This window comes from Mesoplodon mirus, assembly GCF_964341445.2.
Source record: "Mesoplodon mirus genome assembly, chromosome: 4".
Classification (NCBI taxonomy): domain Eukaryota; kingdom Metazoa; phylum Chordata; class Mammalia; order Artiodactyla; family Ziphiidae; genus Mesoplodon; species Mesoplodon mirus.
In genome coordinates, this window is record NC_138979.1 from 53,032,171 (window position 1) to 53,057,461 (window position 25,291).

At 38.0% G+C, this 25,291-nt stretch overlaps 1 protein-coding gene across 3 annotated transcripts in view; it reads left to right on the top strand.

Annotated features, from left to right (window-relative positions):
• TLN2 (talin 2) overlaps nucleotides 1–25,291 on the top strand; it is a 451,691-nt gene that overhangs the window by 257,499 nt on the left and 168,901 nt on the right. For all 3 annotated transcript variants that reach the window (XM_082618383.1, XM_082618385.1, XM_082618384.1), the window contains exons 10-11: nucleotides 9,903–9,966; nucleotides 10,988–11,092. In XM_082618383.1, coding sequence (XP_082474509.1) covers nucleotides 9,903–9,966; nucleotides 10,988–11,092 — 169 coding nt within the window. The remainder of the gene's footprint in view (nucleotides 1–9,902; nucleotides 9,967–10,987; nucleotides 11,093–25,291) is intronic.

The window sequence follows — 25,291 nt, forward strand, 5'->3', positions numbered from 1 at the left end:
TTTTATTTTCTGTTTCTGTGAAAATGGCTTAAAAAAATTCTGCATGTAAGTGAGACCATATAGATTGGTCATTCTCTGTCTGGCTTATGTCACTTAGCATATAGCCCTCCAGGTTCAACTGTGTTGTCACAAATGGCAGGGTTTCCTTTTTTCTTGTGGCAAAATGATATTCCATTGTATGTATCTGCCACACATTTTCTTTATCTGTTCATCCGTCAAAGGACATTTAAGTTGTTTCCATATCTTGGCTATTGTGAATAACGGTGCAGTGAACATGGGTGTGCAGTTATTTCTTCAAGACACTGATTTCAATTTCTTTGGATATACACCAAGGACTGGGATTGCTAGATCATACGGTAGTTGCTATGGACCTTTTTATGAGAATTTTTTTCACCTTTCTTTAGACCCTTTAATGATTTCTGTACTCAGTGCCACCTTAGTAAAGGTGTTTATTTAGAAAAATTTAAAGCAGAGACTAAAAGATTTTCAGAGTTTTCAGGGATTTAAGGATTATTTAGTGTCCCCCATCTGCTCTGTAGATCGGGAAAATAGGTGCAAGAGAGATAGGGACAGAAATAAGGAACAGAACCAGGGAAGCTGGAAGCCAGGAAACAGCCAGTTCTCCCACATCCTATCTGATGTGCTTTACGTACATGACACTTTTCTTCAGGTCATCTCCAAAGAGTCCTAGGGAGGGAGATTTTATCATTTGATGGGAGCATAAAGTGTAACCAACACAATCTAGTAACCATATATATTCTTTATGCTCTCCTGTGTTCAGAAAATGCTTGCAGAAAGCATGCCATGTGGTACCTCACTGAGGACTTCATACGTGTGTTCTGTTGTGCCAGGTATAGGGAAGATACAAGGGATATTGTAGATTAATTCTTTGCTCTTTTTGAGGCTACAGTCTACTTGGCGATAAACATATGAAATTGTTATTTTGGAGAGCCAAAACGTGCCTGTAATTTCAACAAGGTCTAACCTTTAACTATACTTTGAAAGCAGGATGGTTGGAATCTATTTAGGATTCCAAAAGTTGCAGGCTCTGGGGACTACTGTGAATTGTTTCAAGAAATGTGGCAATAATATAGTGCAAGAAGCAATGTTGACAGAAGAATTTGGCAAAATAGAAGGTAAATCTAAAGAATTAGCTCTTAAAACAGCAACAACAATGAAACCTATTAAAATAATGACTAACTTTAGGCCCTTTAAAAACATGGTAGAAACCTTTACAATGTGATCAGAGTCAAGATGGGGTAGGGGATTAAGAGGTACAAACTACTGATACTATATGTGTAATAAATAAGCTACAAGGATATATGGTACAGCACAGGGAATATAGCCAGTCTTTAATAACAACTGTAAATGGAGTACAGTCTTTAAAAATTGTAAAGTTAAAAATTTTAAGGTGTACTCTGTTGTATACCTGAAATTTACATAATTTTATAAATCAACTATACTTCAGTTTTAAAGAAGTGATCAGAGTCAAAGCCTTCTATGGCTTATTGTATCAAAGAATATTAAATACACTGATAAATTTTAGACCTTAAATCAAGTATATGTGATAAAATTTTAGATAGCTGTAGGTGATGGGTATAGAATGTTCACTCTATAATTCTTTTAAACTTTTGTGAGTTTGAGATTTTTTTCATAATAAAATATTGGGGAAATATTGCTAGCCTAAAAGAATAGAAATAGATTGTAGAACTTCCAAACCAGATTGTGTGTGTGTGTGTGTGTGTCATGGGGAGCAGGATGGTAATGGAGGAGTGATACCAACAACTTGACCAATACAGTAGGAGTTGTACAAGGTGGTTTACAGAAACAAAGCCAGAAAAAGTACAGTAAATAGAATGCACAAAATAAGATCTGAGAAATACTTCTAAATATCTTAGGCATCATAGCAAATATAAGTAAATCAAACTAACCAGTTAATAGACAGAGGTTCTCATTGGATGAAATTTTTTTAAAGTTCAGCTCTATAATATTTCTATAAGACATACTTAAAGTTTAAGGACACAGGAAAGTTTAAAGGCATAAAATGGTGTACCAAGAAACTGGTTAAATCAAAGCTAGAGAAGCTATACACAGTGTCACAAAAAATAGACTGTAAGGCAAACAAAGCATAAGTAGAGACAAAGAAGGTTGTTATGAAGATAGAAGGCTAATTCGCCAGGGTGTGAGCCTGTATGCATCTAACATTACCTTAAAATATAAAAAGGAAAAACAGACAGTATAACAAGGAGAATTTCAGATACATGCTTTTAGTGGAATAATTTAACATACTTCCCTCAGGGAGTGATAAGTAGACCAAGATCAAAATAGAAGAAAGAAAATGTTTTAATCAAGAGAAAGTAATGAAATAGAAATCATAGAGAGAATCAGCAACACCCAAAGCTGCTTCTTTGAAAAAATTAATAAAATATGTAAATTTCTGGTAAGTTTGATCAAGTAAAAGAAGAAAAAGGCAAAAATAAACATTATTAGTAATGGGGACAGAACTTCAGATAGGGATTTTAAACATCGTAAGAGAATGAAATGAAAACTTGAAGCCAAAATATTTAAAATCTAGACAAAAATGGATATTTAGAAAATCTGGATGGATCTATGATCTTGAAAGAAATAGTCTCAGTGGTTTAAAATATACCAATGAAAAAACAACAAAACAAAAAGTAGGCTCAGGTTATTTCAGAGAACAGAAAGAGGAAGAAAAAAAAAAAGAAAACCTCCAAACTGGTCACCTTAACCTGGAGCTAGTAGAATTAAGATAGCAAAATTGTATACAGACCATGTAACACTTTTAAACTCAATATAGATGCCTTCCCTAAAATTTGTAAATTAATAAAGTCCAGCATGACATGTGTTTATACATAACTGCAATTTGTAACTGGTTTCTCCAGGAATGCAAAATTCATTGTTCAATAAGTAATTTATTACATGTCTTTCTACCTATAGGCACTAGACATTAGGGATACAGCAGTGTAAAACACAGTCAAACATTCCTGCCCTCATGGAACTTATATTCTAGTTCAGAGAGGCAGATATTAAATAATAAGTAAATTACACAATAAGGAAAGAAAAAAGAAATGATTTCAGGATTAGAAAAATGAAACTGTCATTAGTTGTAGGTGATAGGTTTATCTACATAGATAATTCACTCAATCTATGAAGAAACTAATTAGAACTATTAATAGAAAGGAAAGTCTCTGGAAGAAAGATCAATACATAAAGACAGCTTATTACCACCTAGATCCAGACAACCATGGTATTCACCTGTAAGACTGTGAAAAATAAAAATATGTATGTGTGTGTGTGTGTGTGTGTGTATTTGTGTGAAAATATATAGAGGACTCACACAATTATCCCAATTTCTTAGAGAGCTATAGTAATTAAAACACTCCATTATTGATGTAGGGTGATGTTAAGAGTTCTAAAGGTTGATGAACTTGCCTTAATGAAAGTTAAAATACTAGGCAAAAGACATTACCAAATGAAGAGTGAGGCCCCAGAATGAAAGAAGAAATTTGTATATTTATAGTGCATACTACCAAGAACAAATTAATGTCCAGAAAATATGAAAAAGGAAATAAGTCCTTCTAAGAAAAAAAGGTCAAGATAGCAAATAGGCACTTGAGAGAAGAGGAAATTCAACTGACTTCTAAAGGCAGGGAAAAATATTGAGCCTCATAAGCAATCCAGAATGCAAAATCGATAAGGAGATAGCATTTCATGTCTCTCAGATGGGCACAAATATTTTAATTAATTAATTTACTATTATTATTTTTTGTTTTTTGGCTGCATTTAGTCTTTTTTTTTTTTTTTTTTTTTTTTTTGTGGTACGCAGGCCTCTCACTGTTGTGGCCTCTCCCGCTGCGGAGCACAGGCTCCGGACGCGCAGGCTCAGCGGCCATGGCTCACGGGCCCAGCCGCTCCGCGGCATGTGGGATCCTCCCAGACCGGGGCACGAACCCGCGTCCCCTGCATCGGCAGGCGGACTCCCAACCACTGCACCACCAGGGGAGCCCTGCATTTAGTCTTTTCTGTTGCACGTGGGCTTTCTCTAGTTGCGGCAAGCAGGGGCTACTCTTCGTTGCGGTGCGTAGGCTTCTCATTGAAGTGGCTTCTCTTGTTGCAGAGCACCAGCTCTAGGCGGGTGGCCTCAGTAGTTGTGGCTCGCGGGCTGTAGAGCGCGGGCTCAGTAGTTGTAGTGCACGGGCTTAGTTGCTCCGTGGCATGTGGGAATCTTCCCGGACCAAGGCTCAAACCCATGTCCCCTGTATTGGCAGGCGGATTCTTAACCACTGAGCCACCAGGGAAGTCCCAGATGGGCACAAATTTTAATGTATGAAAACAGCAAAGTACTTTACAGAGGAAACAAGATATTTTAGAAGATGAATCTGTTGAATTTAAAAATACAATGAGAAACAGAATACATTGTGTTATAGATATAAGGAGATGTAGGAACATGATAAAATATGTGTGGAAATTACCTTCAGGAAAATGACGACCCTTAGGGAGAGAAAGAAGGATGGTGTGGGACTTCAGCTAAATCTGTCATTTGTTCTTTACAAACAGAAGGAGAAGTAGGAATCATAAAGCAAATATGACAACATGGTAACATGTATTTATCCTTGATGATAGGTATATAAATTGAGGTATATACTGTTCTTTATATTTCTAATGTTTTCACAGTTAACGTGTCTTTAAAAAAGTCAGTTGCAGTAGTCTATGTGTGAGGTGATAAAAGCTTGTGATCACTGAGGTTGGATATATACCATGTGGTAAAGGCAAAATTAATGGGCCTCTTGGAGGTCAGACAGAAAGGTTCTGTGACTCTGTATGTCACAGGGAGAAATGGTCCAGTGGTTGGGTGCAGGCAGGCAGGGAGCTAGCAGGTGGAGGAAACCTCCCTCCTGCTAGATTACCGTAGCCCCCTCGTCCTGTTGGCATGTTCCCCAAAAGTATTTCACTGAGAAAACACAGCAACCCAGGGTATGAATCTCTGAGGAAGAATTTAGAGTGGACTTGGAAATTTTTCCCCACAAACTCAAGATAATTCTACTGTCAACAAGCAAAGCTCTTGACACAGTAGGAAGTCTTAAGTCAGTTTTTCTCTTGGCATCTGTTCAGACACATATTCCTCCTTTGGAGTTGTTCTGTGCGTTTTAGTCAGAATAATTTGGCTGTAGATTCTGTTTTCATACTAACAGTGAAGCAAGCGTTTCAGCTTCGTTTCTCACCAACTCTGTCTTACCTCCTATTCCTCACCACTGCCCGTGCACTAGCTTCTCTATCGTTGGCTTCTGTCACGTGCCCCTGACAACCTGGAGTGCTCTCATCAGTTTGGGGTGGTGATGACCATCAGTGGTGCCTTCACTGTTTCCTCCTAGCAGCAGCCTCCTGAGGTTGATGTCTCTCTCCCTAACGACTATCAGACTCCAGAACTTTCAAACCAGGAACCTCTGAATGTATCTAGCCCAGAGCTGTGTCTGAGCCTCTGGACGATTTCCCGTCCTTACGCTAAGGGGCATTGGGTCAGGAGCACAGAACTACTGTATGACTGAGGCCCTCAAACCCTTTCCTGTGCTTTCGCCATGCTGTCTTCACTCTCCACTTCTTGCCACTGTCACTATTTTCCAACTCATCCAGTGCTTTCTTCCACCTACATCGTCACCTCAGTTATCCAGGACTTGACCAATACTCTAAGTCACACACATTTTCATCTTTGAGTCTGGATTTAAATCCAATGTATCCAACTTCATCATTTGAGCTTTCGGCCCACTGGGCCAGTGGTTCTCCACCTTTAGCATATGTCAGGCTCATCCAAAGGGCTTGTTAAAACATACTACTGGGCCTCACCTCCAGAGCTTCTAATTCAGTGGGTTTGGGGCAAAGCCTGAAAATGGACACATCTAACATGTTCCCAGGTAGTACTGATGCTGCTGGTCTTGGGACCACACTTTGAGAACTTTATGTGATACCAAATTTGAGATGTTATTGTTACTTATTTGGTGGTTGAGCATAAAGATTGGGCTCAGGAAACCTGGGTGTTCCAGTGTCTTTTGGGTGATACTGTCCTTGCTGTACCTCGGTACCTTCCCTCCCCTTTATTCTTCCACCATGTGCTCTTCACTGCTTTGTTTGTGTGTTCATATTGATGCCCTCATTCCCCAGGAATGAGGGGGCAAGCCATTGTTTTCAGTTCATATGAGCAAAAACACTCCTAGGTAGGAATCCTATCTGCTTTTCAGGTGATAAGATCAGCTTAGAGAGGTGGTTAGTTGCCCGTGGTGGTGTGACTACTAGGTGACAGTTCTGGGACAGATGAGAAGCAGTTAACCTTTCCTCAAATCATGGCTGCCTCCCACATACTTGTGTACTTATTTTCAGACTGGAGAACATCTTTAGAATGTCTCTTTTGAAATAACTTATAGAAGCAGCTTACATTTATATAAGAAAATGAAGTTTTCAGTGAATGGCTGTATTTGAATCCAAATCCCTCTTCCTCTAGATGTGTTTATTAAATTCCCCTTCCCTTTTTCACTGCCTCTTGGCATTTCTAAAAAATTGACTGCCACCACTATGGTCATTGTTACCATTATCTGATTGGGTGTTTCTGTTATTTTATTCCTCTCTTTGTCTGAAAATTCTCAAATACTGATCACATGATACGTCTTTTGATCACAGGGTAGCTTGGAGAGACCAGGGTGCTAAGTAGCTAAGAGCATGGTCTCTGGAGCCCACAGAGGAGGCTTAAGTTGTTGGCTATGATTGTGGACAACTTACTTAGCGTCACTGAACCTCCTGTTCCATATATAAAAAACTGGAATATTGGAATATTTTCTTCCAAGGGCTTTTGTCAGAGTTTAACTAATCTATTTATGCATGTAAAACACCCGAAACATTGTTTGCCTTTCAGTAAAACGGCAGCCATTAGTAGTGGAAACTCTATCGACATGGTTTACTGTTGCTTTGGATAATCCCCAAAAGTTAATTAAAGTAAAGAATCTATGCTACTACCTCTCTGAAACCCTATATTTTAACTTTCAATTTAAGCATTCATTTGCCAATCTTTTTTTTTTTACAACTTTATTGGAGTATAATTGCTTTACAGTGGTGTGTCAGTTTCTGCTTTATAACAAAGTGAATCAGTTATACATATACATATGTCTCCATATCTCCTCCCTCTTGTGTCTCCCTCCCACCCTCCCTATCCCACCCCTCTAGGTGGTCACAAAGCACCAAGCTGATCTCCCTGTGCTATGCGGCTGCTTCCCACTAGCTATCTATTTTACGTTTGGTAGTGTATATATGTCCATGCCACTCTCTCACTTTGTCCCAGCTTACGCTTCCCCCTCCCCGTGTCCTCAAGTCCATTCTCAAGTAGGTCTGTGTCTTTATTCCTGTTTTACCCCTAGGTTCTTCATGACATTTTTTTTTCTTAAATTCCATATATATGTGTTAGCATACGGTATTTGTTTTTCTCTTTCTGACTTACTTCACTCTGTATGACAGACTCTAGGTCCATCCACCTCATTACAAATAACTCAATTTCATTTCTTTTTATGGCTGAGTAATATTCCATTGTATATATGTGCCACATCTTCTTTATCCATTCATCCGATGATGGACACTTAGGTTGTTTCCATCTCCGGGCTATTGTCATTTGCCAATCTTTTGATACCGGACCAATGTTTTTTTCCTGGTGTGGGTCACCTAGTTAAGGTTCCCACATTATTACAGTTGTCTGTAAAGGTAAGGGTTAATTTCTGGATTCTCAATTCTGTTCTGTTGTCTGTTTTTATGTCAGTACCATACTATCTTTGTTACTGTAGCTTTGTAATAAATATGTTTCTTAAAACTCTGTTAATCTGTGTGTCATCTTTTTCACCTCTACCAGCAAGCCATTTATTTGTGAAAAACCTGCGTTATTTTTAGAATATTTACAATGATGGGATTTGGCTCATTGCATCCTGGTAGTGTCACTTACCATGTTCCTCTCTCTCTCTCTTTTTTTTAAACTATTAGCTTTTTAAACTATTAGGGTTTTTTTTCTTTTTTTGTAACCTTAGATTTATATTTAGATTCTTAATGAAATTCATATTCAGTTATATATTTACTTATTTTTTTCTCTATTGCCAAGAACACTTCCTAGGTGGTACTGTATACTTCCTGTTTTATCCGTCAGAAGGCATATGCTGTGTGGTTATCCCACTCTCATTTAAAATTGATCATTGGGTTTGGATCAGACTGATCCTTCTGTTATAAAGTCCCCCATTAACTTGTTACTTATTGGTTTTAGCAGCCACTCATGCTTGTTTTGATCTATTGACTATTTCATTAAGAGTTGTAAAATGATAATTTTGGAATTCTATTATTCCTTCTGCATTTATTAGCTTTGTTTCTTTTCCTTTATCAATTTTCGGTATGAGCTGGTGCCCTAGCAACCTCCGAAGGTGATCAATGATTATTTCAAAGAATCTTTATTGAATTTACGTACCTGTGTTTTGACCAATTGCAGTCTTCATTCTTTCTGATGCTCAAATTGCCCCTCACATGAAATTAATTATATGATGTCTGGGGTTTGCTTCAAATAATCCATTAGAGGGCATGTGGGTAAGGGAATAGGTGAGTCATGAATGGCCATGAGTTATTATTGTTGAAGTTGGTCAGTGAGCACATTGTTCTGTCCTCTCTTCTTTTGTATGAGGTTTTAAAAATCACCCCATGTTTGGCCATTGGTTATCCCTTGATGTCAATCCAATGTCATTTTGATAACTTCCTTGATCCTCAGGCACAAGAAGCCCCAGGAACATTTTATACATCTCCTGTCCCAAAGCTAGAATCAGTCATTTCTCCAAGGATCCTGGATTCCTCTTAGTGGGAAATGGTGTTGGAAGACCACCTGGCTGACGCACTGGGGTTGCTCATTGCCACCCGGTTGTCCTTGCCCTTAGCCTCTGCAGTGGACACAAGTAGAAAGTTTTTTCAGAAAAAGAAAAATGAATCAGACATTCAGCTCAATATTTGCATTCAGATGAAAGATTGCAGGGTTTTCATTTAACTTCTTTTGCTTTATTTATTTCATGCTACAAATCTTGATTTCTAACAACTAACATAATTACTTATTTACTTTATCCTAATTATATATAATATTTACCTACTTAGATAATGTAATATACTAATTTTATAGTGTGTATATTTGTGTATATATTTAGGGGGAAGAGTAGATATTAGTTTTGAAATAATTAACAAGTCTGCTATGGTCCATTTTATCTTTAAGATATATCTCACTGGGGATGGGTATTGTCAAAAGACTGTTTTTCAAAGTTAGGCTGTTGGTTCCATACACTGTTAGGTTCATTTGCTTCAATTTGCTTTAGATTTTTAGGTGTTGTGTTTTACCTGTTTGTGATTTCATTTGGTTCTAAAGTGAAGACTATAGTACAAGGAAAATTAAGAGGTTTAATTTCCATTCTTGTTCCCTTGTCCCTGTTTTTTCCTTCTTTCCATTAAGAATCATTTTTGTTAGTACTAGATTTATCCTTCTAATGTTTTTAAAAATACATATTAGCAGTACAAAATGGAGGATATTTTCCTCCCTTTATCACGAAGGTTAGCATACTGTACACTCTTGGGTGCTTTACTTTGTCATTTTACAGTATATCCTGGACAGTCTTTCTTCTTGAATATGTTAGTTTGACCCTTTTTATCGGACTGGTTTTATATTTGCATCTTATTTAAGAGCATTGTGGGATATGGCTGTCTGTTATTAATTTTACCATAAAATACTGAGAGTTAGGGACTTGACTGTGAGTTTTATGAAAAGTTTCTTTTCTTTCCTCCTCATTATAGAGTATGATAAATGCCTTACCTTTTTTTTATTCTCTCTCTCTCAGTCTAAAGGAATTCCTGCCCAAAGAATACATCAAGCAGAGAGGAGCTGAAAAGAGAATATTTCAGGTACTGGAAATGTTCAGAACTTTATTATTCTCCTCACTTTATTATTCTCCTCATGCATCCACAAAGCCTATCGTCATTTATTAGTCCAAGAGGGGCCTCTGCACATGATAGTTTCATACCCCATGCATGTTCTCTGCTTATATAATAAATGATTTGTGACTCTGGAGTAAAGAAGCTGACAGTTCTACTTTGGGCAGATTTATTATCTTAATCCATACCTTCTTGCTAAAGGTTCCTTAGCCCTTCTGAGAAAAATGTGCATACATTTAATTTCAGAGACGTTATCTTGGAAGCATTGAAACAAGGCAATTTGCCATTAAAATGCACTGAGGAAGACACTTCAAGAAGCTTTTTTTAATCCTGAGATTTGTTTTTTGAACCTCAGAATTTGGGAACTGGTGTCTTTTTAAAATCCAGGTTTATTCTAAAATTCAGAAAGTTACCTATTCTAGGCAACCAGTAAAAAAAAGCCCTGTCATCAACTTTGCCAGGAAACAATCACTCTAGTGAATCCAGAATACCAAAGTGTTTTGGCAATGAAATGTAAATATAAATTGGAAGAGATAAATTTCATGTGTATGAAAACATTTTTTAAAAGCCAGTATTGTTTGCACACACTGAGATGTCCAGGCATTTATATATCCTGCTCTTTGGAAAACTTTATCTTTTGCCTGGATGTTAGAATCCAGGACAAGAACATTTTTCTAGTTCTCCTTTGACGTGTTGGTCCTGAACCTTTTGGAACGTGGAGCCCTTTGAAAATTAGGTTACAATTATGGACCCTGTTCTTGCCATGCTGCATGTGCATGAATTGTTGCATATAACTGTGAAATCTATAGGGAATTTGGGTTCACATTCTAGTTAAGAAACTGTGCATTAGCACTTTCTGTGTGCTCTGACCCTCGGTCAGCAGGGACATGCATCCACAAAGGCATAGACACCATGTGGAATAACACCTCTCACAAAGTCCACCTGTTGTCAGAGCTGCAGTAACTGGTCCTTGCCTCTGTCACGTTTGTAGGAGCACAAGAACTGTGGAGAGATGAACGAAATAGAAGCCAAGGTCAAGTACGTCAAACTCGCCCGGTCTCTCCGGACGTACGGCGTGTCCTTCTTCCTGGTGAAGGTGAGTTGGGCGTGATGGAGGGGGCGTTTGCCTCTGCCACCTCTATTGTTAAAGGGTTTGTTGTTAACCGTGATTGTCATCTCTAGACCCCTAGCATTTGCACATGGAGCATCTGGGCAGTGGTGACCTGAGTTGAGCTGAGGGACAGACATGAGGTGTAAGAGCTGTGAGGCTGGTGAGTGAGCTTGGCTGCCTGCAGGCCTCAGGACAGCTGTGCCTTGGCTCTGCTCTCAGTCACTGCTATAAAGTCCCTGAAGGAGTGCCTTTACTTTCACTTGCTAGCACTTTCCCCTGAGAATGTTCCACTTAAGATCTTCCAGAGTGCACTGGACTAAGTGAAGGTTGTTGACCACTGCAGGCCAAATCAAATTCATGTGGTAGTTATGGTACTGAATTTGTATCCTTTTAGATGGGTCTTGGGATTTTTTGTGGCCTTCAGATCTGTTTTCATAGGAATTGCTGGCCTTCCTACTAGAGGGACAGAGGTGGGTCTTTGAAATTCAACCTGTGAGCAAGCAGAGGGTGTGTTCTTGAATTCACTAGGAAGCCCTCCCAGTAGCTTCCTTCCCCGTTTTCATATCCTGGCCTCACGTACTCTCTTGTAGTCATCCCTCTGATAGGTTTCATTATTTCCACTTGCTTTGCTGTGACTCTGGGTCTCCTGTCTCTTGCTCTTCACCCTGGAGAAAGCTCTACCATGTGATGAACTTTCTTGTGCTGCTTAAGGCCCAGGGGAGTGTTACCAGCTGTGTTGCAGCTGCTTCTAGGGACTGAAGTTGGAAGGTCAGTGACAGGGTGGTTTAAGGAGGTGTCTACTCCCACAGCTAAAAAGTACTGGAAAAGAAAGAAGTTCTGCTATCTACTAGAATGTTTGAGGATATGGATGCTTTTCTTGACTCCAGTCCTCATTGGAGGAAGCTGCTTCATTTGGGGCAAAGAGAAATAAAGATATTATATGGAAAAAAGGTGTATGTTTAATGCTGATTAGTTATTTCAGCCAAACAGCTCTCAGCTTTATACCAGAAAATGCTGGGGCCCTTGCAAATAAAGAAAGCATAAGTGAATCACTTTGTTTTTAAGAAAAATAATTTAGAAATTGAATTTTTCATTTTAGTGTGTTTTAAACTACCAATCAGTTTTTGAATGGTGCTGATGGTGATATTCTAGGTAATGACTAGGTAATTTCCCAATATTAATAATGACAGTAATAACAGTAAACAATTATATGTCAGGCGTGTCTTATTCAAATCTGTCAGCATCCCAATGGCAGAATTACTGCTATTATCTTCTTTTTATAAATGAGAATGAAGGCCAGAAAGATCAATGACTCAGCTGGGACCATAAGCCTAGTAACTGTAGGAGGTAGGACTTGAATTCAGGTCTCTCTGACTTAAAAGCCTGTGCTCCCAGGCAGTGGGCTATGCTGACTTACCTAGGGTGTTTGAGCACATTTGATACATGCTCACCTGCTTTCATTATTCTATCCCTCCCACACCCCCACCATGAGTACGTGGTGAGATCTGCTTGTTTTAGAAGAAAAGTCTGCTTTTCATTTATTTATTTATTTTTAATTTATTTATTTATTTTTGGCTGTGTTGTGTCTTCGTTGTTGTGCACAGGCTTTCTCTAGTTGCAGCGAGCGGGGGCTACTCTTTGTTGCGGTGCGCGGGCTTCTCATTGCAGTGGCTTCTCTTGTTGCAGAGCATGGGCTCTAGGCGCGCAGGCTTCAGTAGTTGTGGCATATGGGCTTGGTAGTTGTGGCATGTGGGCTCAGTAGTTGTGGCTCGCTGGCTCTAGAGCGTGGGCTCTAGAGCGCAGGCTCACTAGTTGCAGTGCACGGGCTTAGTTGCTCCGTGGCATGTGGGATCTTCCCTGACTGGGGCTTGAACCCGTGTCCCCTGCATTGGCAGACGGATTCTTAACCATTGCGCCACCAGGAAGTCCCGGCTTTTCATTTATTATTCTGATGGGTTCTAATACCTCACAAAGATTAAGTCTTTTTCAGCATCTCCAATGATACTGGCATCATTTTCCATGGTTGTGTGGGTTTGAGTTTTTCTCTAGTCCTTCATATATGAAATTTATCTCTCAAATTCATATTGTTTTCTATTAATACCATCAGACTTCATACAGAGTCAGTTTCAGTGTTGTGCCTAAAGGTCAGTAAATTTAGGAAAATACATAGCACACAGCAGTCTGCATGTGATTAAAAAGAGACATTGATTAGCAAGTTCCAGAAAAGAGAAATTTGTTCTCCAAATATAATTTAGGGCCTGGGAAGAATCTGTCCATGGCTAGTAGGATAATTAGAGGTAAAACACAGATCTTATGGTTATTGCAAGGTCTTGCAGGTTTGGTCAAATGAAAACTCTTCTTTTACAGAAGTATTTAAGGCAAAGTAAGAAAGTAATGCAAATTTCCTTCCTTCTTCCTTTCCTCCCTTCCTTTCTTCCTTTTCATTTTTAAAAAATTACATCTCTTTGAAGGAAGGCCAGGGTCAGGAGGTAGGCAGCACTGACAGCTTTCATATACATGTGAGACATTCACATTTTGTTTTTCATTACTTTTATTTTTTGTCACTATAAAAGTGAGTACACTGCTCATTTCAATGTTTTGCTCAATGGTCTTATTTAGTGTACATTTTATTTTTAAGTTGATTTTGATAGAGTTTACTTGATCATAGTTTGCCCTATTTTAAAAGTAAATTCAGGAATAATGCAATATTATGAATGAATATATCTAATAAACCAGATCAGCAGGTCAAATAAGGTGACATCGTATGCACTGAACTAGAAAAGAAATATAGAAAAAAGTCTCATTCACAATAGCATCAAAAACAGTAAAATACTTAGGAATAAATTAAGCCAAGGAAGTGAAAGATGTATATGATGAAAACAGTAAAACACTGATGAAAGAAATTGAAGAAGTAAATGAACAGATATCCTGTGTTCTTGGATTGGAAGAATTAAAATTATTAAAATGTCTATACTATTCAAAGCCATCTATAGATTCAATGAAACTGGTCCTCTATCTTACATCATTCACAACAATTCACTCAAAATGGATTAAGGACTTAAGTGTAAGCCATAAAACTGTAAAAATCCTAGAAGAAAACATAGGTGGTAAACTCCTTGACAGGGTTCTAGGCAATGATTTTTTGGATATAACGTCAAAAGCACAAGCAACAAAAGCAAACACAAACAAGTTGACTACATCAAACTAAAAAGCTTGTGCACATCAAAAGAAACAACAAAAGAAAAAGGCAACCTACAGAAAGGAGAAAATATTTGCAAACCATGTATCTGGTAAGGGGTTTATACCCAAAATATATAAGCAATTCTTTATAACTCCATAGCAAAAAAAAAAAAAAAAAAACCAAATAATCCAATTAAAATGCGCAAAGGACATGAGTAGACATTTTTCCAAAGAGGATATTCAGATAACCATGAGGTACATGGAAAGGTACTCAGCATCACTCACATCAGGGGAATACAGATCAAAGCCACAAGGAGATATCACCTCACCCCTGTTATAAAAAAAAAAAGACAAGGAATAACAAGGGTTAGCAAGGATGTGGAGAGAAGAGAGTCCTTGTGTACTGTTGGTAGAAATGTAAATTGGTACAGCTGCTATGGTGAACAGTGTGGAGGATCCTCAAAAATTTAAAAATAGAACTGCCATATGATCCAGCAATCCCACTTCTGGGTATATATCTGAAGGAATTGAAATCACAAGCTCAAAGAGATATCTGTACTCCTCTGTTCTTTGCACCATTATTTACAATAACCAAGATATGGAAACAATCTAACTGTCCACCAGCAGATGAATAGATAAAGAAAACGTGGTAGGTAAATACGGTGGAATATTATTCAACCACAAAAGAGAAATTCCTGTCATTTGCAACAACATGGATGAAACTTGAGGTCAGGAAGAGATATGGGGACATTAGTATAGGTATAACTGATTCACTTTGTTATAAAGCAGAAAGTAACACCATTGTAAAGCAATTATACTCCAATAAAGATGTTAATAAATAAATAAATAAATAAATAGGTAAATAAATAAATAAAAAGAAACTTCAGGGCATTATGCTAAGTGAAATAAATCAGAGAAAGACAAATACTGTATGATCTGACATATACATGGAATTTTCAAAAGCCAAAGTCACAAAAACAGTAGATTGGTGGTTGCTGGGGTGGGGAAATGAGTAAATGTTGCTCAAAGCACACCAACTTGGAGTTTTAAGAGGAATACCTTTTGAGGAACTAATGTACAGCATGGTGACTATAGTTAACAATACTGTATTATATACTTGCGAGTTGCTAAGAGAGTAAATTTTTTTAATTTATTTTTTATTAAAAAAATTTTTAATAACTATTTTTTGGAGTATTGTGTTTTCATTTTCATTTGTCTCTCAGTATTTTTTAATTTCCTCTTTGATTTCTTCAGTGATCCATTGGTTGTTTAGTAGCATATTATTTAGCTTCCACATGTTTGTATTTTTTGCAGTTTTTTCCTTACAGTTAATTTCTAGCCTCATAGTGTTGTGGTCGGAAAAGATGCTTGATATAATTTCCATTTTCTTAAATTTACTGAGGTTCACTTTGTGGCCCAGCATGTGATCTATACTGGAGAATGTTCCATGTGCAGTTGAAAAGAATGTATATGCTTTTGAATGGAGTGCTCTGTAAATATCAATTAAGTCCATTTGGTCTAATGTGTCATTTAAGGCCTGTGTTTCCTTATTGATTTTCTTTCTGGATGATCTGTCCATTGATATAAGTGGGGTGTTAAAGTCCCCCAGTATTTTTGTGTTATTGTCAATTTCTCCTTTTATATGTGTTAACATTTGCCTTTTATATCGAGGTGCTCTTATGTTGGGTGCATATATATTTACAATTGTTGTATTTTCTTCTTGATTTGATCCTTTGATTATTATGTAGTGTCCTTCTTTATCTCTTGTAAGAGTCTTTATTTTAAAGTCTATTTTGTCTAAGTGTTGCTACTCCGGCTTTCTTTTGATTTCCATTTACTTAGAATACCTTTTTCCATCCCCTCATTTTCAGTCTGTATGTGTCTCTAGATCTGAAGTGAGTCTCTTGTAGGCAGGATATATACAGGTCCTGTTTTGGTATCCATTCAGCCAGTCAGTGTCTTTTGGCTGGAGCATTTAGTCTGTTTGCATTTCAGGTAATTACCAATATGTATGTTCCTATTGCCATTTTGTTAATTGTTTTGGGTTTGTTTTTGTAGGTCTTTTTTCCCCCTTTCTTCTTTGGTTCTCTTCTCTTGTGATTTGATGACTATCTTTAGTGTTAGGTTTGGCTTCCTTTTTCTTTTTTGTGTGTATATCTGTTATAGATTTTTGTCTTACAGTTACCATGAGGTTTTTGTATAGCAGTGTATGTATATACCTGCTTGTTTTAAGTTGCTCATTTCTTAATTTCAAATGCATTTTAGATACCCTGCATTTGTACTCTCCTCCCCTCACGATTACTGTTTTTGATACTCTATTTTACATCTAATTCTTTTGTGTATCCCTTAACTGCTTATTGTGGATACAGATGATTTTACTGTTTTTGTCCTCCCTACTAGCTTTGTGTGTAGATGATTTCCTACCTTTATTGTATGTTTGCCTTTACCAGTGAGCTTTTCCATTTCATGACTTTCTTATTTCTAATTGTGGGCTTTTCTACCTAGAGAAGTTCCTTTAGCATTTGTTTTAAAGCTGGTTTGGTGGTGCTGAATTCTTTTAGCTTTTGCTTGTCCATAAAGCTTTTGATTTCTCCATCAAATGTGAACGAGAGCCCTGCTGGGTAGAGTATTCTTCGTTGTAGATTTTTCTCTTTCATCACTTTAAGTATGTCCTGCCACTCCCTTCTGGCCTGCAGAGTTTCTGCTGAAAAAATCAATGGATAGCCTTATGGGAGTTCCCTTGTATATTATTTGTTGCTTTTCTCTTGTTGCTTTTAATATTCTTGCTAAGAGTGTAAATCTTAAATGTCCTCATCATAGCAACTACAAAAAGGTAATTTTGTGAGGTGAAGGATGTGTTAACCTTACTGTGGTAATCATTTCTCAATATATACATATATCAATTCATCATATTGGACACCTTAAACTTACATAATGTTCTATGTCAATTATGTCTAAATAAAGCTGGAAAAGATGGCATCATGTGATCAATTGATAAATGATAAAGCCACTAAGGTGTTTGATAAAATTCAGGTACTCATTATAAAAATTTCCATAAAATGCTGGAATAAAAGTGTACTTCCTCAACAGGATAGAATGTTTTGAACCTGTCGTCAGCATTCTACTCAACAGAGAAGTGCTAGAGAGAAATCTATAAAAATTGGGATCAGAACAAGTTACCCTTTAACATTGTTTTGGAAGTTATAGGAAGTGTGGTAAGACATAAACAAATTTTTTTAAATGCATAACTTTAGGAAATGAAAAACAAAATTATTATTACTCTTTGCTATGATTGTTTGTCTTTTAACAAAGATAAACAGAATCATACTTTTAACTATGTACTTTGAAATAATCATAGATTCACAGGAAGTTGGAAAAATAATTCAGAGAATCAAAAAGTCAGAGTAACAAGTATGGGTGAGGATGTAGGGAAACTGGAGCCCTTATATTCTGCTGGTAGGAATGTAAAATGGTGCAGCCACCTTAGAGAATAGTCTGGCACTTCCTCAGTTATTAAACATAGAGATACCATATGACCTAGTGGTTCTACTCCTCGGTATATATGCCCAAGAGAATTCAAAGCACATGTCCACAGAAAAACTTGTACATGAAAGTGTATAGCTGCATTTAGCAAAAATGTGGAAACAACCCACATGTTCATCAGCTGATGAATGGATGAACAAAATGTGGTATATCCATAAGGTGCAATATTATTTGGTCATAAAAAGAAATGAAGTGTACTGCTCCATGCTACAGCATGGATGAATTTTGGAAATGTTATGTGAAGTGAAAGAAGCCTGTCACAAGATTCCATTGATATAGAATGTCCAGAAAGGCAAATCCATAGAGATAGAAAGTAGATTAGTGGTTGCTTAAGACTGGGGTGGGATCAGCGGACCTATGTGAGTAATAGCTAATGGTACAGGATTTTTCTTTTTTGAGGTGACGAAAATGTTTTAAAGTTGACTGTGGTGATAGTTGCACATAACTGAAAATATACTAAAATCCACTGAATTAGATACTTTAAATAGGTCTATTGTATGGTTGTGAATTATATCTCAGTAACGTTGTAAAAATAAATAATAATACAGAGAGTTCCCTTTTCATCATTTCCCTCAATGGTAACTGTAGTACAGTGTCACAACCAGGAAATCGACTTGGTACAGTTCATAGACGTTAATCAGATTTCACGTTCTGTCTGTACTGATGTGTGTGTGTGTGTGTGTGTGTTTAGTTCTATGCAGTTTTTTTTCATGTGTAGATTTGTGTTACCACCACTGTAGTCAAGATATTGAACTCTACTCCATAGAGAATACCTTGTGCTGCCCTTTTATGGCCATACACACGTCCCACCCCTTCCTGCTTCTCCTCACACCCTACTCCCTTCCCCTGGTCTCTGTACCCCCTAACAACCACTAATTTATTGTCTGTCTCAATAATTTTATTATTTCAAAAGTACTACATAAACGGAATCATATGATACATAAATTTTTGAGGTTTTTTTTTCATTTAGTAGAATTCCCTTGAGATCTCTCCAAGTCATAATGTGTGTCAGTAGTCCATTGCTTTTTATTGCCAAATAGTATTCCATAGTGTGGAAGTACCAGTTTGTTTAGCCATTTATCACTAAAGGACATTTGGGTTGTTTCTAGTTTGTGCCTATTATGAATAAAGCTGCTATAAATATTTGTGTTTAGGTTTTTGTGAGAATGAAGTGTTCATTTTATTGGGCTAAATGCCCAAGAGTACAATTGCTGAACCATATGGTAAGAACACATTTAGCACTATAACAAACAGCCAGACTATTTTCCAGAGTGACTGTACCATTTTACATTCTTACCAGCAAAATATGAGTGACCCAGTTTCTTATCATCCTCTTCAGCATTTGGTGTTATCATTGTTTTTTTTATTTTAGCCTTTCTGATAGATGTTTTATGATATCTTATTGTGGTTTTAATTTGCATTTCCCTAATGGCTAATGATTTTGAACATCTTTTCCTGTGCTTATTTGCCATCTGTATATCCTCTTCAGTGAAATGTCTGTTCATGTTTTTTTGACCAACTTCAAGTTAGATTTTTTTTCTTACTCTTGAATTTTAAGAGTTCTTTATATGTCCTAGGTCCAAGTCCTTTGTTAAATGTGACTTGTGAATATTTTCTCATAGTCTGTAACTTGTCTTTTTATCCTCTTGACAAGGTCTTTCACAGAATACAGGTTCTTAATTTTGAAGATGGGTATTTTATCATTTTTTTACTTTTATGGATCTTGCTTTAAGTGTTATGTCTGAGAGGTCTAACTCTAGGCTTCAAAGATTTTCTCCTGTGTTTAGTTCTAAATGTTCTACAGTTTTACATTTTACATTTAGGTCCATGGTCCACTTGAGTTTGTTTTGTTTTATTTTCATTTTATTTTATTTGGCTGCATCGCATCTTAATTATGACACGCGGGATCTTTCTTGTGGTGTGCGGGCTTCTCTCTAGTTGTGGCACTTGGGCTCCAGAGGGGGCTGGCTCAGTAGTTGCGGTGTGCAGGCTTAGTTGCCCCGCAGCATGTGGGATCTTAGTTCCCTGATCAGGGGTTGCACCCATGTCCTCTGCATTGGAAGGTGGATTGTTAACTGCTGGACCACCAGGGAAGTCCCCACTTGAGTTTGTTTTGTATAAGATGTGAGGTTTTTAGGTCAAGGTTCATTTTTGGCCTATGGATGTCCAGTTGCCCCAGCACTGTTTTTTGAAAGGGCTATCCTTCCTCCACTGGATTTTTTCTGTATCCTTGTCAAAATCCATTTGAATACATTGCTATGAATCGATTTCTATTTCTATTCTGTTCTACTGATTTGTGTTGGTCCTTCCACTGATAATCACACTGTCCCGATCACTTTAGCTGTATAGTAAGCATTAAAAAATCATTCAAGCTGAATGATTCTCTTTACTTTTTTCTTCTTTTTCAAAACTGTTTTAGCTAATTTAGGTCCTTTTCCTTTCCATGAACACTTTAGAACAAGGTTGTCTGTATCTACAAAAAACTTAGCTGGGATTTTGATAGGCACTGCATTGAATTTATAGATCAATGGGGGGAGAATTGGTAACTTTACTATGTTGAGTTTTTCAATCCATGAACATAATATTAGATCCTCTTTGATTTCTTTCATCAACGTTTTGTAATTTTCAGTGTGCAGATCCTTATACATGTTATAACAATATAAAGTCATTTTAATTTTTAGATTTATTTTTAAATTCAATGAATAGAGCAGGTAAATTTACAGCACATATGTCAGCAGCATGAAATAACCTGTGTGTGTATAAATAAGTGCAACCATTTAGAATATATGGTAAAAAGACATCACACACAGAATAGCACATGCACACACCAAATTGTTTGGGTAAGGGACAGTATGTGTTTTAAAGGCATAAATAACAGATTTCTCTAGACCCCCCAATCTGAACATACCATTAAATTGTGAAGGAAGTTCATTGGCATAATTTAAGAAGTACGTTAAAAGTGATTCATTCAGGGCTTCCCTGGTGGCGCAGTGGTTGAGAGTCCGTCTGCCGATGCAGGGGACACGGGTTCGTGCCCTCGTCCGGGAAGATCCCACATGCCGTGGAGCGGCTGGGCCCGTGAGCCATGGCCGCTGAGCCTGAGCGTCTGGAGCCTGTGCTCCTCAACGGGAGAGGCCACAACAGTGAGAGGCCTGCGTACTGCAAAAAACAAAACAAAACAAAACAAAAAAGTGATTCATTCACTACTTGGATAGACTATTTGAAATCCTAAATTAAATAAGTCAATGAAATCATAATTTATAAAATGTAAATATTGATATTAAACACACTTAATCATACCACATGGCCTTCAGATCAGTATATATTGTGAGAGAACTAGTTTGATATGTTTATAGGTCCTTCCATCATATTTTCCTCTGTATCTGTGTACATCTTGTCCTAATATTCAGAGCATTATGCAGGTGACCCTTGAACAACATGGGGGTTAGTGGGCATCGACCCTTTGCGCGGTCCAAAATCCACGTATAACTTACAGTTGGCCCTCTGTACATGCAGTTTGTCTGTATTCACAGTTCCACATTTGTGGATTCAACCCGTATGGATCATGTAGTTCTGTAGTATTAGCTATTGAAAAGAAGTGAACTCACCTGGTTCAAACCCATGTGGTTCAAGGGTACTTCATACTGTATTTTATATTGTTATAATAGAAAGTGCTTGGGTGTTGGAGTCGGGAAGACTGGCCTAGAATTCTTGATACAATATTGCCTATGTGAGAAATGACAGAAACTCGTGACTTGGAGAGACATCCTTAACCTTCTGAAACCTCACTTTCTTCATGTGAAAAATGGGAATGGTAATTCTTTACAGAGGTCTAATGAAGATTAAGGGAGGTAATGTATGTAAAGAAATGTAGTAGCTGGAATATAGGGATATTTGGTACATTCTAGGTTATCCCAACTCCTTAACCCTCTTCACAATTCCCTAATTCCTGGCCCTTGAGTCCTCCAACTTTTCATTAGCTTTTAGAGTTCATGATACAGAGCAGGGGTTGGCAAACTTTTTTAGTAAAGGGCCCAGGTAGTCAATGTCTTAGCCTTTCCTAGTCGAACCACTCATCTCTGTGCTTGTATCCTGAAATCAGTAGGCAATATATAAATAAATGAGCATGGTGTGTTTCTGTAAAGCTTTATTTATGGATTTTGAAATTTCAATTTCATATAATTTTCACGTTTCATGTAGTATTATTACTCTTAATTTTTTTTTCAACCATTTAAAAATAGAAAATTCACTCTTAGTTCTCAGGCCAAAAAAGAGGTGCTGGGGGGGGCAGAAAACTGGATTTAGTACCTGCCATAGTTTGCTGACCCCAATAGAGAGGATGTCTGTAATGAGCCTCTTATGTGGCAGTGTTCTCAGTGGCTAAGAACATATCCTTCGAAAAGAAAGACCTGGGTTTGGAATGCTGGCTTTGCCACTTAGTTTGACCTTCGGTAAGTTACTCTCCCTTCCATCTCTAAACCTCAGCTTGCTCACCAAGAGTGCTGACTTTTTATGAGGTTAAAGGAAGTAATATAGAAAAGGGGACTGTTGCACAAATGATCTCAATAAATGGGAGCTGTAAACATCTACAGTCTTCCTCTTTCATTGAAATCTTTTGCAGTTTATCCTGATAAGTTTTTCAGAACCCCATAAGGAACGGTAAGGCATTTCCCATGACTTGAAAAGGATCTTGTTTCTTTCCTGGAAACCCTTGTGGAAACCTTCTGAGTTATAAACTTGCCTTTAACCTTCCCTGCAACCATAACTAGAGCCTTGAGGGTTAGATACCTTGGGAGCTGACCCTCTTCTCCCTTCAACTGTAAAAGCATCACAGAGGGCATTCAGAGCATTTCAGAATCATGAATTAAATCAAAATGGATTGCCAGTTGTTTTAGGGAGAGAAATGGCTAATGAACAGGGTCTTTAGCACCATTTTGCTTTGGAGCAGCCATCCCTTTCTGCCGTGCTCCTAAAAGAAAAAAGCATACTGATGACACAGCAAAGCACACAAGGCAGCACTTTGGCAGGAAGCCAGTATAGAACTCTGGTGAGCACAGCTGGATCACAGGCTTAGGCCACATTGAAGTTGGGCTTAGAGCCAAAGCATGCCCAACGCTTAGCCCACTGGCATCCCTCCACCCAAGTCCCAATCTGATGTAAGGCACAGGTGATGTCAGAATCAGCCAATATCCACACCTGTGAGAAGAGCCCGAGGCTGAGCAGGATTGATAACAGCCAGCTGCCAAGACCGAACGCACAGTAATGGTTGAGATGTACTTGAAAGAGGAGCGCAGGGCTTATTAGTAGATCCTGACTTTCCTTGATAGAATACATACCTTTTCCTGCCTGTAAGTTATGTGAGCTCGACACATCCTCAAAACAAAACCAACCTGATGAGGACTGCCTCGAGAGAGAAGTTGCTAGATAGCTGGCAGACTCGCACCCACAGCCTGCGTGTGTCTGCACGAGAGACGGGTCTTCACTGCATCCTGTCTAGCCTAATTGCTTCTCCTGGAGATAAAGGATGCTGGTGTCTGTAGTTGGAAGACTGGAAAGGAGACGTGTGGAGTGGACTGAGATTCGAGATTTGGAGAGGAAGGAGGAGACTTATTGCCTCTGGACCTTCTATCATGCAGGTCTGCCACTGAGGGTCTAAGGCAGGTCCTCTGTCAGGGGAGCCCCTTATATCAGTAGCACAGAGCCGGGCCCCTCGCTGTTTTAACTTTCTCCAGCTGCTCTGCATTTTGCGGGTAGGCCACTGAAATACCTTGATGGTGGTCTCTGTTGCTGAGTGGCAGTATTTTCTGAGTTCCTTATATAGCCTTCCCCCCTAGTCGTGACCTTCTAATGGAATGCCCACTGTAAGTTGTTTGCTTGTTCACTCTGGTTTCCTCTCCCAGGCCAGAACCATCTCGACAGGAGTCAGGGCAATCCATCACGATCCTGTATTCCCTCACCCCAAAGCCCCTCACGGGGGAGGTACAGATTTGAAAGGAGGAAGGCAACAGCTGCACACCATATTTTATTTCTGATCCCCTTCCTGGTGCCAGCAGCTGGGCTGGTACCAATCCTGTGTGACTAAACTAGCTGCCTGGAACCTCTCCACGTAAATCTGTGTGGCTCCTGAAGCCAAGTGATGTGAACTGGCATGGTCCACCCTGCGCTGATATCACCCCGGGTGGAACTGGCCTCTCCACAAAGGATCTGACTCTTCTCTGAGTTTTTCCTAAGGACTCGGAGGTTCTTACAGTGCCATATTCCCCTCCTCAGACACCCACACAGATTCTTAATGCCTTTATCTCCTCCTCTTGGGAGGAAACTGGAGGTGTGCCGTGACCTTCACTGTTTGACAGTTTATGAACTGCCCATAGGGGCTGGGAGGAGTGTTTTTGCCTTTTCTCTAATTGCTTCCATCAGAAGTAGTATACTGTGGTAGACAGTCTTTTTTGAAGTCAGAGATGTTTTTGAGCTGCTGAAATCTGTGTTCTAATCCTGGCTTTATCACTTACTACTGTTTGCCATGGGCAAGTTGCTGGTTCCTTCATTTCAAGACTGGCATGATGATGATGATGGTGCCACCGCTGCCAACATTTGGGGGATGCTCTGAAAATTAATGGATAATGATTGTTAAGTATCTGTCACACTCCTGGCTTGTTTTAAGTGCCTGTCCCCTTGTACACACACCCGTGTATGCTTGCGTGCTTTGTGTTAATTTGTATGTGTATTCCTCTGGTAATAGTGGTTTGGGCATTGCTAGGTTTCTGCAAATATTTTTTGAAAAGTTTGTTTTTTTCCTGACAACAATAGGAATGTGTATTAAGTTTTTTGAAAAAGGGAAAGTGCACGAAAAAATACAAATCGTACGAGATGATCATTGTCATGTAATTTTTTTGTCATGTAATGAATTTTCTGAAAATTCTATTTAAAATTTTATTTCATGTAGGATCATGCTGTACAGACTTTTTAATTTTTTAATGTGAATAAATTTTTATTATGAATCCACTTGTTTTCCTATAATATGATTTTTAATAGTTGTAGTCTATTATTTGTATGTACCATAATTTATTTATCATATCTCCTGTTGTTGAACTTTGTTGGTTATTTCTAGTTTTTCACTGTGATAAACTCTAGTTGATCCTTCTTGCAGAATAATCTTTATACACATTTATAAGTTCTTTTTGAATAAGTTTTGAAAAGCAAGTTGGGTTAAAAGTAGAAACATTTTTAAAGCTTTGAATCTTAAAGCTTTGAATTTTAAAGCTTTTCTTCCATAAAGGCTTTGCTATTTTAAATGCCCATGAGTAGTGGTCCCCCTTCATACCTTCTTTAATTATTAATTTTTTAAAAAACTATTACATATACATGAAAATTTATCTTATTGCTTATTATCTAGTTACTTATTTAAACATTTTCTGTTCATGTTCTTTGCCACTTATGTTTGATGATTTATGATAACCTTTT